The sequence below is a fragment of the Pinus tabuliformis genome, chromosome 3_1 (genome assembly GCF_031772625.1).
Source record: "Pinus tabuliformis cultivar Carrire ecotype Pingquan chromosome 3_1, CPIR1, whole genome shotgun sequence".
Taxonomy (NCBI): Eukaryota; Viridiplantae; Streptophyta; class Pinopsida; order Pinales; family Pinaceae; genus Pinus; species Pinus tabuliformis.
In genome coordinates this window covers 699065658-699078953 of record NC_142301.1, presented here as the reverse complement: position 1 = coordinate 699078953, position 13296 = coordinate 699065658, and the positions used below count along the sequence as shown (strand labels likewise).

General features: G+C 39.4%; 1 protein-coding gene across 3 annotated transcripts in view; it reads left to right on the top strand.

The window, feature by feature from the left end:
- The window catches only part of LOC149189055 (mechanosensitive ion channel protein 1, mitochondrial-like), a 473192-nt gene that overhangs the window by 372526 nt on the left and 87370 nt on the right, over positions 1–13296 (top strand). For all 3 annotated transcript variants that reach the window (XM_089411754.1, XM_089411753.1, XM_089411752.1), the window contains exon 6: positions 3318–3539. In XM_089411754.1, the coding sequence (XP_089267880.1) occupies positions 3318–3539 (222 nt within the window). The remainder of the gene's footprint in view (positions 1–3317; positions 3540–13296) is intronic.

Genomic DNA, 13296 nt, shown 5'->3' with positions numbered 1-13296 from the left:
CTACACTCGTGTTCCTACACTGGAATAAATCAGTCTCTTGCTACTGCTTCTCCAGATAAGGAAATATTCCTTCGAATCACTGTCCCTGCTCCTCACTGACACTGCGTCTCTCTATTGCTGCTAGCTCGATTTGCACAAGGAACTGCTGCTCAAGTGTGTTCTCCAAGTGCCCATCGACTTGTTCTTATAATCCTCTGTTGGGACTCCAACGACCAAGATTAAATCTTAATCGATGGCTAGGATTCACTTGAAGATGATCCATGTGAGTTTCTAGAACATTCATACCTTGACTTAATTAATTTTGATTAATTAACCATATTCCCTAAGTTTAGACTTAGGAAAGATTAAAAAAACTAGTTAATAATCTAATTAAGTCATTTCTAGGCAGAATTTCCATAAACGATTTCTGGGTTTTGGAGATCTCATGTATTCTAGCTTCTTCACGCTAGAACACATTCGATGATACAAAAACTAACAATTTGCACTTTTCTCTTGGTACACTATTGAAGGTTCTTTGATGCATTTCGATGTTTGGAGCTAGAATTTCGATCTCCTTTGGAGCTACATCTTGGTGTATGGTTGGATATTTCTTATTGTCATCTTGTAAGTGCTTTTTGTTGAAGATTTCTCTTGAATAATGTCTAATGTTTGGAATTGTAGTAAGTAGATAATGCTCTTGTGCCCTAATTTGTTGAATATCATTGTTAAAAGGCTATTTGGTTGGCAATTGTTGAGAAATCTAGGGCAACATATGGATTAGGTTCTTTAGGTAGATTTCTCTTAGACTTTGACATTTTGTTGTGATTGCTCTTTTCTTGTTATCAGTTCTTCTTTCAATTTATTATGTTCTGTTCATCAAGACAAATGCCAAACAATGAAGATTACAACTAGAGACACAAGGTGTAGGCACTCAGCCAGGGCAAAACCCCTATCTAGGGGAAAACCTAGTCCAACTCTTCCACTAGTATATTCAAATCAAGATGAGACAATCCAAGACCCTTTAGACCTAGACAAAGACCTCCTCCAATCACCAAGTCAACCCTTCCTTCCAGTGGATGATCCTTGTAAAGTCTCGAAGTGTCAGCTTCTTAGATGCAGCTTCAATCCAAAATTTCGGCCCCCAGCTCCTAGCTTCAGAATTTCGGACCTGCAATATATGTCTACAGTCTTCCCCAACTTCTTCCTTCTTTATCTTCAACTTCACTCTTCTTTTCTGGCCCTTTCTCTTGTAGATCGAACTTGTTGAGTGTGTTTCTCAAATGAGTTGAGTTGCCTCTCTATATACAGTGTACACTCCTTCTGTTGGGTCGAATAGCCCGAATCCAGACCGACTTCATGAGGACAGGGCCAACTTGGTGAGGAGGTGACAAATGACACTTTTGACTCAAAAATAATTCTTTTTATATGATACAAAGCCCCAAAAGGGTCTAATAAAAGTGACAATGACTCTATTGGCTCATGACAAAACTTAGAAGCCTTCAATGGAGGCTTTAACATAGAAAATAAATAAATGAGCATGAAACCTTGCTTTAATAATAATTTTCTTTTGACGAATACAATTATGAAGATCGACACTAGTTACATTCTTCAACAACAATTGCATATGTTACTCATTGCATGTCAATAGATGAATGTTCCCTGTGGATGAAGTTTTGCTTTTCTTAAATGAAAATCTATAAATCTTGAGTGGGTAAATGTTAAAGATTGGTAGCTAAGGCATCAATCTTTAGTCTCGTTAAGGACAATTTTGGCCATTTTGAATCATCTTAGACTCTATAGTCCAAGGGATTTGGCACTGCGCTGAGAAAATTGGAGATCAACCTCTCCTTTTTCTCTCTTTTATCCTCTCTAAAATTTTGCCCCTCTATCCTAGGATGGCTAACTAGGGCATCAAGAAAATTCTCTTGGAAGAAGAATTTTGGGATTCATTTGGATAGAACTCTTCCTTTGTGTCTCCCCTTGATTACCTCAAATTTTGGTGGAATTCTCACAGTTAAATCTCCATAAATCCTTGTACACTAGATGTGCCCTAAAAGGGAACCTATCTTGTTTTCCTTGGATAAGTGGCTTTCTTGAGGGTTGTATGAGCCTTGTGCTCAATAGAATAAATCATAAGAGACCCTTTCCTCTCTCTTACCTTGACCTAGTGAATACCTTGGAGGAATTTCCTCCCACGATTATCGCTAAAAATCCTAGGTTTAGCGCAAGTCCTTAGTAGGTCCCTTAAGGAAGCGAAAAACCTATTTGAAGTGTCTAATCATCACATAAAGCTCCTTTGAGAGGTCATGCTTCACTTGAGAAACTCAACCTTAGGAAAAAATATTACAATTGCATATCTCAAACCCTAGGTCTTGATCTTCTCATCTAAAGTATTTCTTGGAGAGAGAAATAGCTTCCTTGAAGCATTGAGCCTTTATTGTGTCTCTCCTTGAATGGACTTTATGAAATCACTTCATACATAGTTATTGACATATCCATTTTAAGTGATCTTCCTACCGGGACTCCTCCGATCGGTGAAAGTCCGTAAAGAGCAAGAGGTTTTGGCTGAGGTGACATTGGGCCTCTACCCCATTGTTAGCACTTAGTCTAGCTCTTGTCTTGTGGGGTTTTCCTCTCTAAGGCCTGCTAGATTTTTTGGTAACTCTAAAAATACCATTTTTGGAAAAACCTTAGCATATTATTCAAATCAGACTATATATTGGTAATTTGGAGAGAAATGCACTAGTTTTTATGTAAAACAATTTAAAACTTTTCTTGTTATACAACTGGTATTGTCTTTGACCTTTTACTCTGCCATACAACTCATAACAAAACATTTGAAATCCATTGCTCCTCTGTTCATTTTCCTCCACAATGTTATGTTCTACTCAATCTGGAGAGTGCAGGATGCAGCAGTGACAACATATCTTTGAGGTTTTTGCTGCTATGAGCCATCTCATGCTTTCTAGTTTGGAACTTTTCCTTCCACTCCATGTTCAATTTTAGTCAACCTTTGTGATGCTTAGATAGATAAGATAATTTTATTAATGTCCAATAAATGACCATAGAGGTAGTTCAGTGGCACTACATAGTACATACAGTGCTGGTACAAAGTGGGAGTGCAAAAGCATCTCCTATATCTATGCTTAAAGCAGAAAAATATATTAAGATCTAAGAACAAGCTACAAACTAGAAGCAAGTCTAGGAGTCAAATTACATATTACTATTCAAAATAGAACACCACTTTTGATATGAAGCTAACAAACGTTTCTTTCTGAAAGTAGTCTATACAGCCTAACTTTTTCTTCAACATTGCTAATCCAGATTTTCCTGTGCAGGTAATTGTGAACAAATCACGTGCTAAATGGCGTGGCATGGTTGCTAAAGTTCTAATTCAAATTGAAGACTTTGAAGAGATACCTAATATCACAGAAGCTATCAAAAGAATGCTAAAGAATAATCCGAAGGTTTTCTTGGAGCGAGAAAGTCCTCATTGTTTTGTCTCACAGATTGGATCACCATGTTGGGAGATAACTGTCAGCTGCAATATCCAACCTATGGTAGGGTTTTTTAATTCATTTGCAGTTTTTCACTTTTGTTATGAATGCTTTGTTTATTGGATGTCTTTTACATAATATTCATTTGATCTTGGTGAGTGTCAACATCACCCAAAGTACTATCATTGTCAATAATAACATTCTATTCCCCAACATGTTAAACTGAGAAATTTAATGTATATTACATTGCATCTCAGAATGGGAAAGGAAAGATAATAATTCTACTGGACCTATGATAAACTCCATCTCCATTCTCTGAATTAGCTTGATTTGGTCATTACCATATGTTGATCTTGTCGCTGAGGACTTGGGACCTCCAACCACCAACCTTCATATGTTATCGCTTTTTATTGCTAGAGTGCATTTCTACATGCCTTTATAAATGGTTATACACCTAGTTGTCAACTATGACATATGACCCCCATAATTGCAGTGATGCCAAAGCAAGTAAATGATCCTAGCTTCTCAAGTCTTCAACTCACTCAAAATTACCTAGATTTGAATAAATAAAACAATTTACATTGAAGTAATTTCTGCCACTATACTGATGTATCATCATGAGTGTCATGCTGGTTTTAAAAATCAACGTCAATTCTGATGTGAGCGAAGTGAAAGAAGAGAGGAAGAATTTCTCCTTCAAAGTCGTGTCTTTGCATTACTCAGTTCATGTGACAAAATTGATCACTGGAGACAAAAATAGATCTGCATATTTCATAAAGCAATTTAAAAGTAAATCTCATCATAAATAGGTCTGCTCTCAAGGAAAATGAAAAATTACTTCTAAAAGGCTGCAAAAACTAGACAATTGTATTTCATGTTCATCAAATCCAATACTTATTTCATTGGAAATCCTCCTCAATTATTATATTGAAGATCACTTGCAAATAAAAGGGAAGAATGTTGCTATCCTCTAGGATATCACCATCCTATAAAGAAAATAACATTACTTTTGCAGCCATTGTGAAGGAAACTGAGTTTGACACAATTCTAGCCAACGTGAAAGGGACTATGATCGATGTGAAGAAACTGTAAGAAATTCAATCGTAATACAAAGGAAGAACCACTTAAGTTAGAAATTCAACTCTATGTAAAGTTATAATGATTAAAAGAACAAGAAAATTCTGTATATTACTATATTCCACAGAACATACTTATTTTACTTTTCGTGGTTTTTAAAAGTTAATTGACCAAACACCATTTAGTAAGGTGATAGGACGCTGTGCTCATTAGAGAAATTTTGAAGTCTAAAATGAGCTTCCTAAGGAATATTATAAAATAATAATGAAAATAATAAAATAAGATTAGATTACATCAACAAATTTAAGAGGGAAAAAAGAAAAAACTAATTTTTCAACTCGTATTTTCAGCGTATCTCCCTACAGTTTTACTCAAATTTCGAGCGGGAGCACCTGTTGGATGCGAAATTTAATTCCTCATCCAAGGAGTACCCATGTTGCATACTTTCGATGGATCTTGCTTCATGAAAAATAAAAAATACATGAAAAACGTGATTGCAATACCATGTGAAAATTCCAAAGGGGAATCCTAGTGCAGCAACTGGTGTTATTTCTCCTAATTGTTAATTAAATTTAACAATTTATCTACGATGACAAAGATCGAAATAAACACACTGCAACCTTCACAAATAAAATTCCGCAGAAAAATAAAATGTTGGAAGCTGAAAAATGCTACCACACACCCATAAAATATAACACAATTATTTTTGGACAAATGTCCCTGAAAAAATCCAATGCGGGAAAACTAGTGCAGCAATTAAGGGTTTTATTATTAGGCAACAATGAGAAATTTTGGGTACAACTAGATGTCTAAATTTGGCAATCCTACAGAGAAAAACACTGGCAAAAATCTAGTGAGGAATTTTCCTCACCCCACAGGCAACCTTCTGGCACGACTTGCCTTCAGAAATTTAATCAATGAATGGATTGAATTGATTTACAATGAGCAATGAAGCTCAATAAATAATACAACTGTATTTACAGAAACAACAAGTTTATACTAAGAAATAGAAACAACAAGTTTCTAATAAGAAACTGCTAATAAGATCACAGACATACATAAATGAGCATTAAACACTAAAATAGCATTATTTTAATACCCTCCCTTAATGCTCAATCTATTTTCAACACCTAAAGACCCTTTGAATTTTACAAATTTATCAGGACCAAGGGGCTTGGTGAAGATGTCCGCTGGTTGCTTTGTTGTGGGAACATACAACAACAGAATGGATCCGTCTTCAACAAGCTGTCGAATGTAGTGACAATGGGTTTCCACATGCTTTGTTCGTTCATGGAAGATTGGATTCTTGGCGAGTTTGAGCACTCCCTGATTATCGCTGAACAAGGGAGTAGGACCTGCTTGGGAAACATGCATATCCACAAGCATACGTCGATGCCAAACTGCCTCACAAGATGCCTTAACTATTCCTCGATATTCTGCTTCTGTCGAGGAGAGAGCCACTGCCTGCTGCTTCTTACTAGTCCATGTGACAGCACCGGATCCCAGACTAAACACATACCCAGCTGTAGATTTACGGTCATCAACCGAACCTACCCAGTCGGAATCTGTGTAACCATTGAGTGTAGGATCTGAACTCTGAGTGTACAGAAGTCCATAATTAGGAGTGCCACTCACATAACGTAGCACATGCTTCGCTGCTATCCAATGATCAGCCTTAGGAGCTGTCATGAAGCGTGAAATGTAGCTCACTGCAAAACTGATATCAGGTCTAGTGGTAGTAAGGTAGATGAGGCTGCCCACTAATTGCCTGAATAAAGATTCATCCACAAGTGGTGAGGATGACTGAGCTGAAAGTTTGAGCCCTGGTTCCATAAGAGTCATGGTAGGTTTGCAATCCTACATTCTGAACCTGTCCACAAGACTTCTGGCATGCTTGGACTGAGAGAGAAAGATGTTGTTCTCAGTCTGCTAGACTTCAACCCCCAAACAGTAATGAAGAAGTCCCAAATCTGTCATATCAAAAGTGCTGCACAAATCCTGTTTGATCCCATGGATCAAATGTGTTGAACTGCTAGTAATGATAAGGTCATCCACATAGACAACCACAAACAGAATATCATCACCAGTATGTTTGATATATAGGTTTGCATCAGATGGACTCCGTTGAAAGCCATGATCTATTAGGTACTTATCAATTTTCATGTACCAAGCCCGAGGGGCTTGTTTCAAACCGTAGAGTGCTTTGAATAATCTACAGACTTTCTGTTCTTGACTAGCAACCTTGAATCCTAGAGGCTGCGTTATGTAGACTTCTTCCTGTAAGTCACCATTCAAAAAGGCACTCTTTACATCCATCTGATGGACTTTCAAACTGAACTGAGCTGCTAAGGCAAGGATGAGCCGTATGGTACTCCTCTTGGCTGTAGGAGCAAAGGTCTCCTCATAGTCTATGCCTTCCTTCTGTGAGAACCCTCGAGCAACAAGGCGAGCCTTATACTTGTCTAGGGTTCTGTCAGCTTTGTATTTCACTTTATACACCCATTTGCAGCTAATGGGCTTCTTCCCTGCAGGAAGATCAAAAAGGGTCCAAGTGTGATTCTTCTAAAGACTCTGGAATTCAGCTTCCATAGCTTGTTCCCACTCAGGTATACCCTTAGCCTCTAAATAGGTTTGAGGCTCAAAAACACTGTGTAGGTTAGCCATAAGAGAAAAATTTACTGTAGGCTGCTGTTTGCTCTTATTTCTGGAAGTTCTACCTTCAAGGAGCTCATTATCCCGGAGATCACCAATAGTTTTAGCCCACCATTTAGGTCGGAGAGTAGAAGAACCAATATTTGGAGTAGGTGGAGGAGGCTCAGGAACAACAGGAGCAGCGAGAGGAGGATTATTTTCCAAAGGGAACTCAGGTAGTGCATCATCAAATACTGATGCTACATCATCCCTCCCATCAGGTGGACCTAACGGAAGAAGAACACTGTGAGGCTGATCCTCAGAACACTGCTCAGAAGGAGGGGACTGAAAGAACCCTCTGTCTTCATCAAATACTACGTCCCGACTGAAGATAAGACGATCAGTGTCTATATCTATCAACCTATAGGCCTTGTGGTGATCACTGTACCCTGTCATCATGAGTTTTTGGCTTTTGGAATCCAACTTAGAGCGCTTAGCAGTTGGAATCCAAACATATGCAACCGAGCCAAACACTTTGAGGTGACTGATCTTAGGCTTACGACCAGACCAAACCTCTTATGGAGTCTTCCCCTTAACAACCTGAGTAGGTGATCGGTTAAGAAGATAGACAACAGTAAACACTGCTTCAGCCCAAAATTTGTTCAGAACACTCCTGTATTGTAACATGGAACGGGCCATTTCAACAACTGTACGGTTGCAACGTTTGACAACACTATTCTGCTAAGGAGTGTAAGGTGTAGTTAACTGGCATTTGATGCCATGGGTATCACAAAAGTTGGAGAAAGCAGATGAACACAATTCCCCCCCCCCCCGTTATCTGTCCTAAGAGTTATGATATTACAGCCAGACTCTTTTTCAACTAAGGACTTAAACTTCTAAAAGATACTAAATACATCAGATTTATGTTTTAGAAAGTACACCCACATCTTTCTACTAAAATCATCTACAATAAGAAAAAAATATTTGCAACCAGTAACTGAAGATGTATTCATAGGACCACAAATATCAGCATGAATTAATTGGAGTACCTTAGATGCGCGCCAAGATTCGCCATCCTTGAATGAAGACCGATGTTGCTTTCTAGCTTGACAGGCGGCGCACACTCCCAAACACTGGGTTTCAATATCAGGTAACCCTGACACAAGTCCCTTCCGAGATAGCTGAGAGAGATACTGAATGTTTAGATGCCCATATCTCTGATGCCACAGAGTGCTGATGGGAGAAACACGAGCTGCTAGAGCCACTTCTGGAGAATCACTAGTGTCAAGAAGCCTGTATAGGCCATGATCCTCTAGGCCAACAGCAACCGTAAGACGGGTTTCCTTGTCAATAATGGAGCACTTGTGCGCACTGAATACCACATCGAGCTGAGGAGAGTTCCTCATAATCTGGCTGACAGACAACAGATTAATTTCCATACCAGGAACATAGTACACATTCAGGAAGATGAGTGTGCGCCCATCACATTGGATCTGAACTATACCTCTGCCAACCATTGTGTACTCCTCACCTCCGCTGAATACCACGGAATCACTGAAAGATGATAAGTCAGTAAACCAGTCATGCCTGTGAGAAAAATGACGTGATGCACCAGAGTCAATGTACCAGGTAGAAGACCGGGCATGATCTAAGGACCTCTTAGCCATAAAGGCATAAAAGGTAGATTCCTTTTGCTCGAAATGTTCTAGAAAATTCGCTTTCTGATGAGACCCTCCCTGCTTCTTCTGTTCAGAAGCAATCCTCTGTCGGCAATCTTTCTTCATGTGGCTGAACTTGTGACAGTAATTACACTGCACATTTTTCTTCTTAGTAGGATCTGAAGGCTGAGAAGAACCTTGCTGCTGAAAGGACTGAGAGGACTGATATTTGGCAGCTAAGGTATTTTCTGAGGAAGCTAATGAAACACCACTACCAAACTGCTGTTTCCAACGATCCTGCTGCAGGAGTTTGGTGCATAATTCCGGAAACTTTAGATCAACATTAGTGGAGGTAATGTTGAGTGTTTCTATGAAGTGCTCATAAGGTTTTGGTAGACTTTTCAGAGTGATGACTACCATATCTTCTTCCTCCATGGTCCAACCAATGGCTTCGAGCTGATCTCAAATGTCTTTAATCTTGTTAAGATGTTCCTGTAAAGACATATGTTTGTCCATCATGATGGAGAACAACTGATTCTTTAGAAAGAAAGCTCTGCTCTTGTCGGATGTCTCGTGCAATTCCTTCAAATGTTGCCAGATTTCGGCAGCTGTCTTGCCGGAAGGAATCTGTGGTAACTGATCATCAGTCACAAAGAGTTTGAGAAGCATAACAACCTCTCGATTTCGATCATCAAACTTATCTTGATTAGCACCAGGTGTACTAGGACTGAGCTCTTTTCCCAAAACGAGTTGGTCAAGACGCCTATATTCAAAAATGGTCAACATTCTCTGTTTCCAGATGTTATAATTGGTGTCATTAAAGCACTGACTGCCTTCCAACATCAAGTTGGTTAGCGAGGCCATCTGCACGTTTCCCAAGACACAGAAAACAACAACACGGATTTCAATGCAGATGTCGGCTGATCCAGACAAAATCTGACAGATAAAGAAGGGGATTCACTGCTGCCCTAGGTAGCCTTGGGGAGAAACAAAACGAGATATAGAAGTGCCCTAATTCCTTCAGCTTTAACCTCGGACAACTAGCTTAATGCATGAATTGCTAGCAAAAACGCTGTAAAACATCCGTTTGGCAAGTGTATTTGCAGAGATGCAATCAATTCAGTTCTTCATGCAGTTGTCACGCCTTCAAAAAGTTCCAAAATCCTATATATTTTGGCAAAGAAGCGGTTGTCGAAAATGAGAAAGTTCAACGAGTAACATACTTAAGCAGAAACTTCACCGTTGTGTATGAAGTCCAATTACGAAACCGGAAATTTCACAAATAAAGCACAAAAAAAACGTGCTGCGGCAACCTACTGAAATTGAAAGAATGCGTCTCAGAACCCTTTTTTTCTCAAGCTTGGTGTGTCCAAACATACCACAAGAGACTTCCGCGGCTCTTGAGCAGAATGCGTTGACCAATATGAAACCACATAGAAATTTCGGCCCTAGGGCCTCCAGACAAAACCCAAATGCCTTGCTGATGTACCGTAGACTGGGTCTCGGTATCCTTCCACTGCCTTAAGACTTCCTCAACCAGAAATTGTGGTTACCAGCCCATTGAAATTTACAGAGGAGAAAAATGAGCAAAACGAATTCGATAACGTAGCCTCCGACGAATTGTGGTTACCAGCCCATTGAAATTCTTGTTCTTGTTCTTGTTAGACGAATTCGATAACGTAGCCTCCGACGATGCCGAAACGCGGAGAAAAATGAGCAAAACGAAAATGAAGAATCGCTTTCCTACCACAAGAAAATACTAAAGTCGGTCCTTGTGAAAGCCCACGATACAAAACACAAGTGCGAATTAGCGACGAGATCGTTCACCCTCGCAGAAATCGTCTGCTTCAATTCGGGATCTCGGGGAGGCAATGGCGCTGGCAGACTGTGACGCTGGGCGATGGCAGTAGTCTCACAATGGTGATTCTCGGTCTTCTTAAGAGAATTTGGCTACGACCATGAAAATATTCACGTCCAGGGATATTGAATTGGCGGCTCGATCAACAGCGTCAGATCAAAACAGCAGCCGCTCGATTAATACTTGGTGAATGTGGTGTTCGTCTTCGGTCTTCAGCCCCATCGCCCACTCCTTCATGCACTTGCAGGAACCCCCACGCAATTATGCATTTCTTGTGCGCAGGGATTACATGCAGAAGCTTTACGTCATGTGAATGTACCCAAGAAAAAAAAAATTCAAACTCCTAGAGAGCGATTTCGAAATGAAGCACGAAATTTTTTCAACAATGAAAAATTATTTCGAAAAAATACCCGAGCTTTGATACCATAATCAATGAATGGAATTGATTTACAATGAGCAATGAAGCTCAATAAATAATACAACTATATTTACAGAAACAACAAGTTTCTACTAAGAAATAGAAACAACAAGTTTTTAATAAGAAACTGCTAATAAGATCACAGACATACATAAACGAGCATTAAACACTAAAATAGCATTATTCTAATAAAATTCGGCCTTTTGTGTCAACCTTTACGTTGTTCTGTGTTCCCTGCTAGATGTCTAGCCTCAAATTGATCTCCGATGAAGTTGTTCTGCCTTTTGCTGACTGGAAAGATGCTTCTCCGACACTCTGGGACTCCTCCCTGGCCTCTGGAACTAAAGACGTCAATCTCTCTCAGCAATTCGATCTTGCCTCTAGAGGCTGCTGCCTTGCGCCAACGTCAGCCTCTGTGGCTCTTCTACCTCTCTGCAGATGCACTCGCCGGATCTGGAATGACTCCAAACTCATTGTCTCTGCCCCTCTCGCACTGCTACGATCTCTAGCTCTCTCTCTCTCTTGCAACTGACTGCTGCTACTCTGGAAATCGATCTGCTCAGAAATTGCACCGCTGAAGTGTTTTCTCCATCACCACATAGACCTCCTCTTATAATCCACTATTGGAGCACCAACGACCAAGATTAAAACATAATTGTTGGCTAAGATCATCTCTGGATCGATCCGTGTGGGTTTGTATATGATTCTCGCCTTGACTTAATTAATATTGATTAATTAACCATATTCCCTAAGTTTAGACTTAGCAAATATTTAAAAATTGATTAATAATCTAATTAAGTCACTTCTAGGCGGAATTTCTAGAAACAATTTCTGGGTTTTAGAGATCTCATGTATTTTAGCATGTCCACCAAATTTCATGGCTAGAACACATCTGATGCTACAAAAAACTAACATAATGTAAATGCCCTTATCTTCTATGCCATGGTTCGATAGGATTGATTTCGATGTGAACTAGGCCTTGAGGAGATGGTGTTATAAATCGATACAGTCTTCCTTCACGAATTCCAATAACCTTCACTTTTTCAATGCTTGAATCCTTTCCCCAAACCAAAACTTTACCATCAACAAAGGCAACCCTATCTCCTTTATCTTCTAAACAAGAAGTTGAAGGTAAATTCTTTTTCAAACTTGGAACATAGAGTATATTGTGGAGGTGTAGCTTTGCTCCATTTTCCACCTTCAAAGATGTAGATCTAAGGCCCTTGACTGCATAGTTGTTGTCATCTCCTAGCTCCACTGCATGAGATGATTGTTCCTTTGATAGAGTATGAAGTTGTCTGCTTTCTCCAATCATATGTCTTTATGCTCCACTATCAATGATCCATGTGTTGTCATCATTGAGAGTACCTGTGAGTGCAACCAAGAACCCTTCGCTTTTGACTTTCTTAGATAAGTTGTAGATGATCTTTCCAATCCAGCTTCCTGCAATTTTGATTATATTGAACCCCATCTTCAAGTAACTTGTCATAGAGGGAGTAACCTTTTCTTCCAAGCCAACAATGTGATGTCCAACCTTCTTCGACCTTAGCTTTGATTCCATGTTGAGAAATCAATGCTAGTAGATATTAGGGTTTGATTCCTCTTTCTTGATAATTACTTGTGATTTATGTTGGCCTTAGTTACTTCTTTATTGGATTATCTTTCGTCAAGCAATTACCAAATTATGTATGTGAGAAGATCACAAGAACAAGAGACACAAGATGTAGGTGCATAGCCAGGGCAAAACCTCTATAAGGGGAAAACCCTGTGAAGAACTCTTCCTTCAGTAATTCAATTCAAGATGAGACACTTCTAGACTTCTTAGACCTAGACAAATTCGTCCTCCAACCACCAAGTCAACCCTTCCTCCTTATAGATGTCCTTTACTTAGCCTTCCATGTCACAACTCTTCAAAGTGCAACTTCAGATCAAAATTTCGGTCCTAGCAACAGATTTCGGCCCCCAATTTCAAAACTTCAATCCTGCGATAGAGACAAAATTTCAGCCCCAACTTCAGCTCAATATCTTCACATGTGTGAAAGAAAGGTAGCCCAAAAACTTGATTTTCCTCTTTGTAGCTTCTCTCCTTCTCCTGCAACTTCGCACTCTTTTCCAGCCACTGCTTCTTAGAGATCGAAATTGTTGATGATGCTCTCCAAATGAAGTCAAATTGCTCAA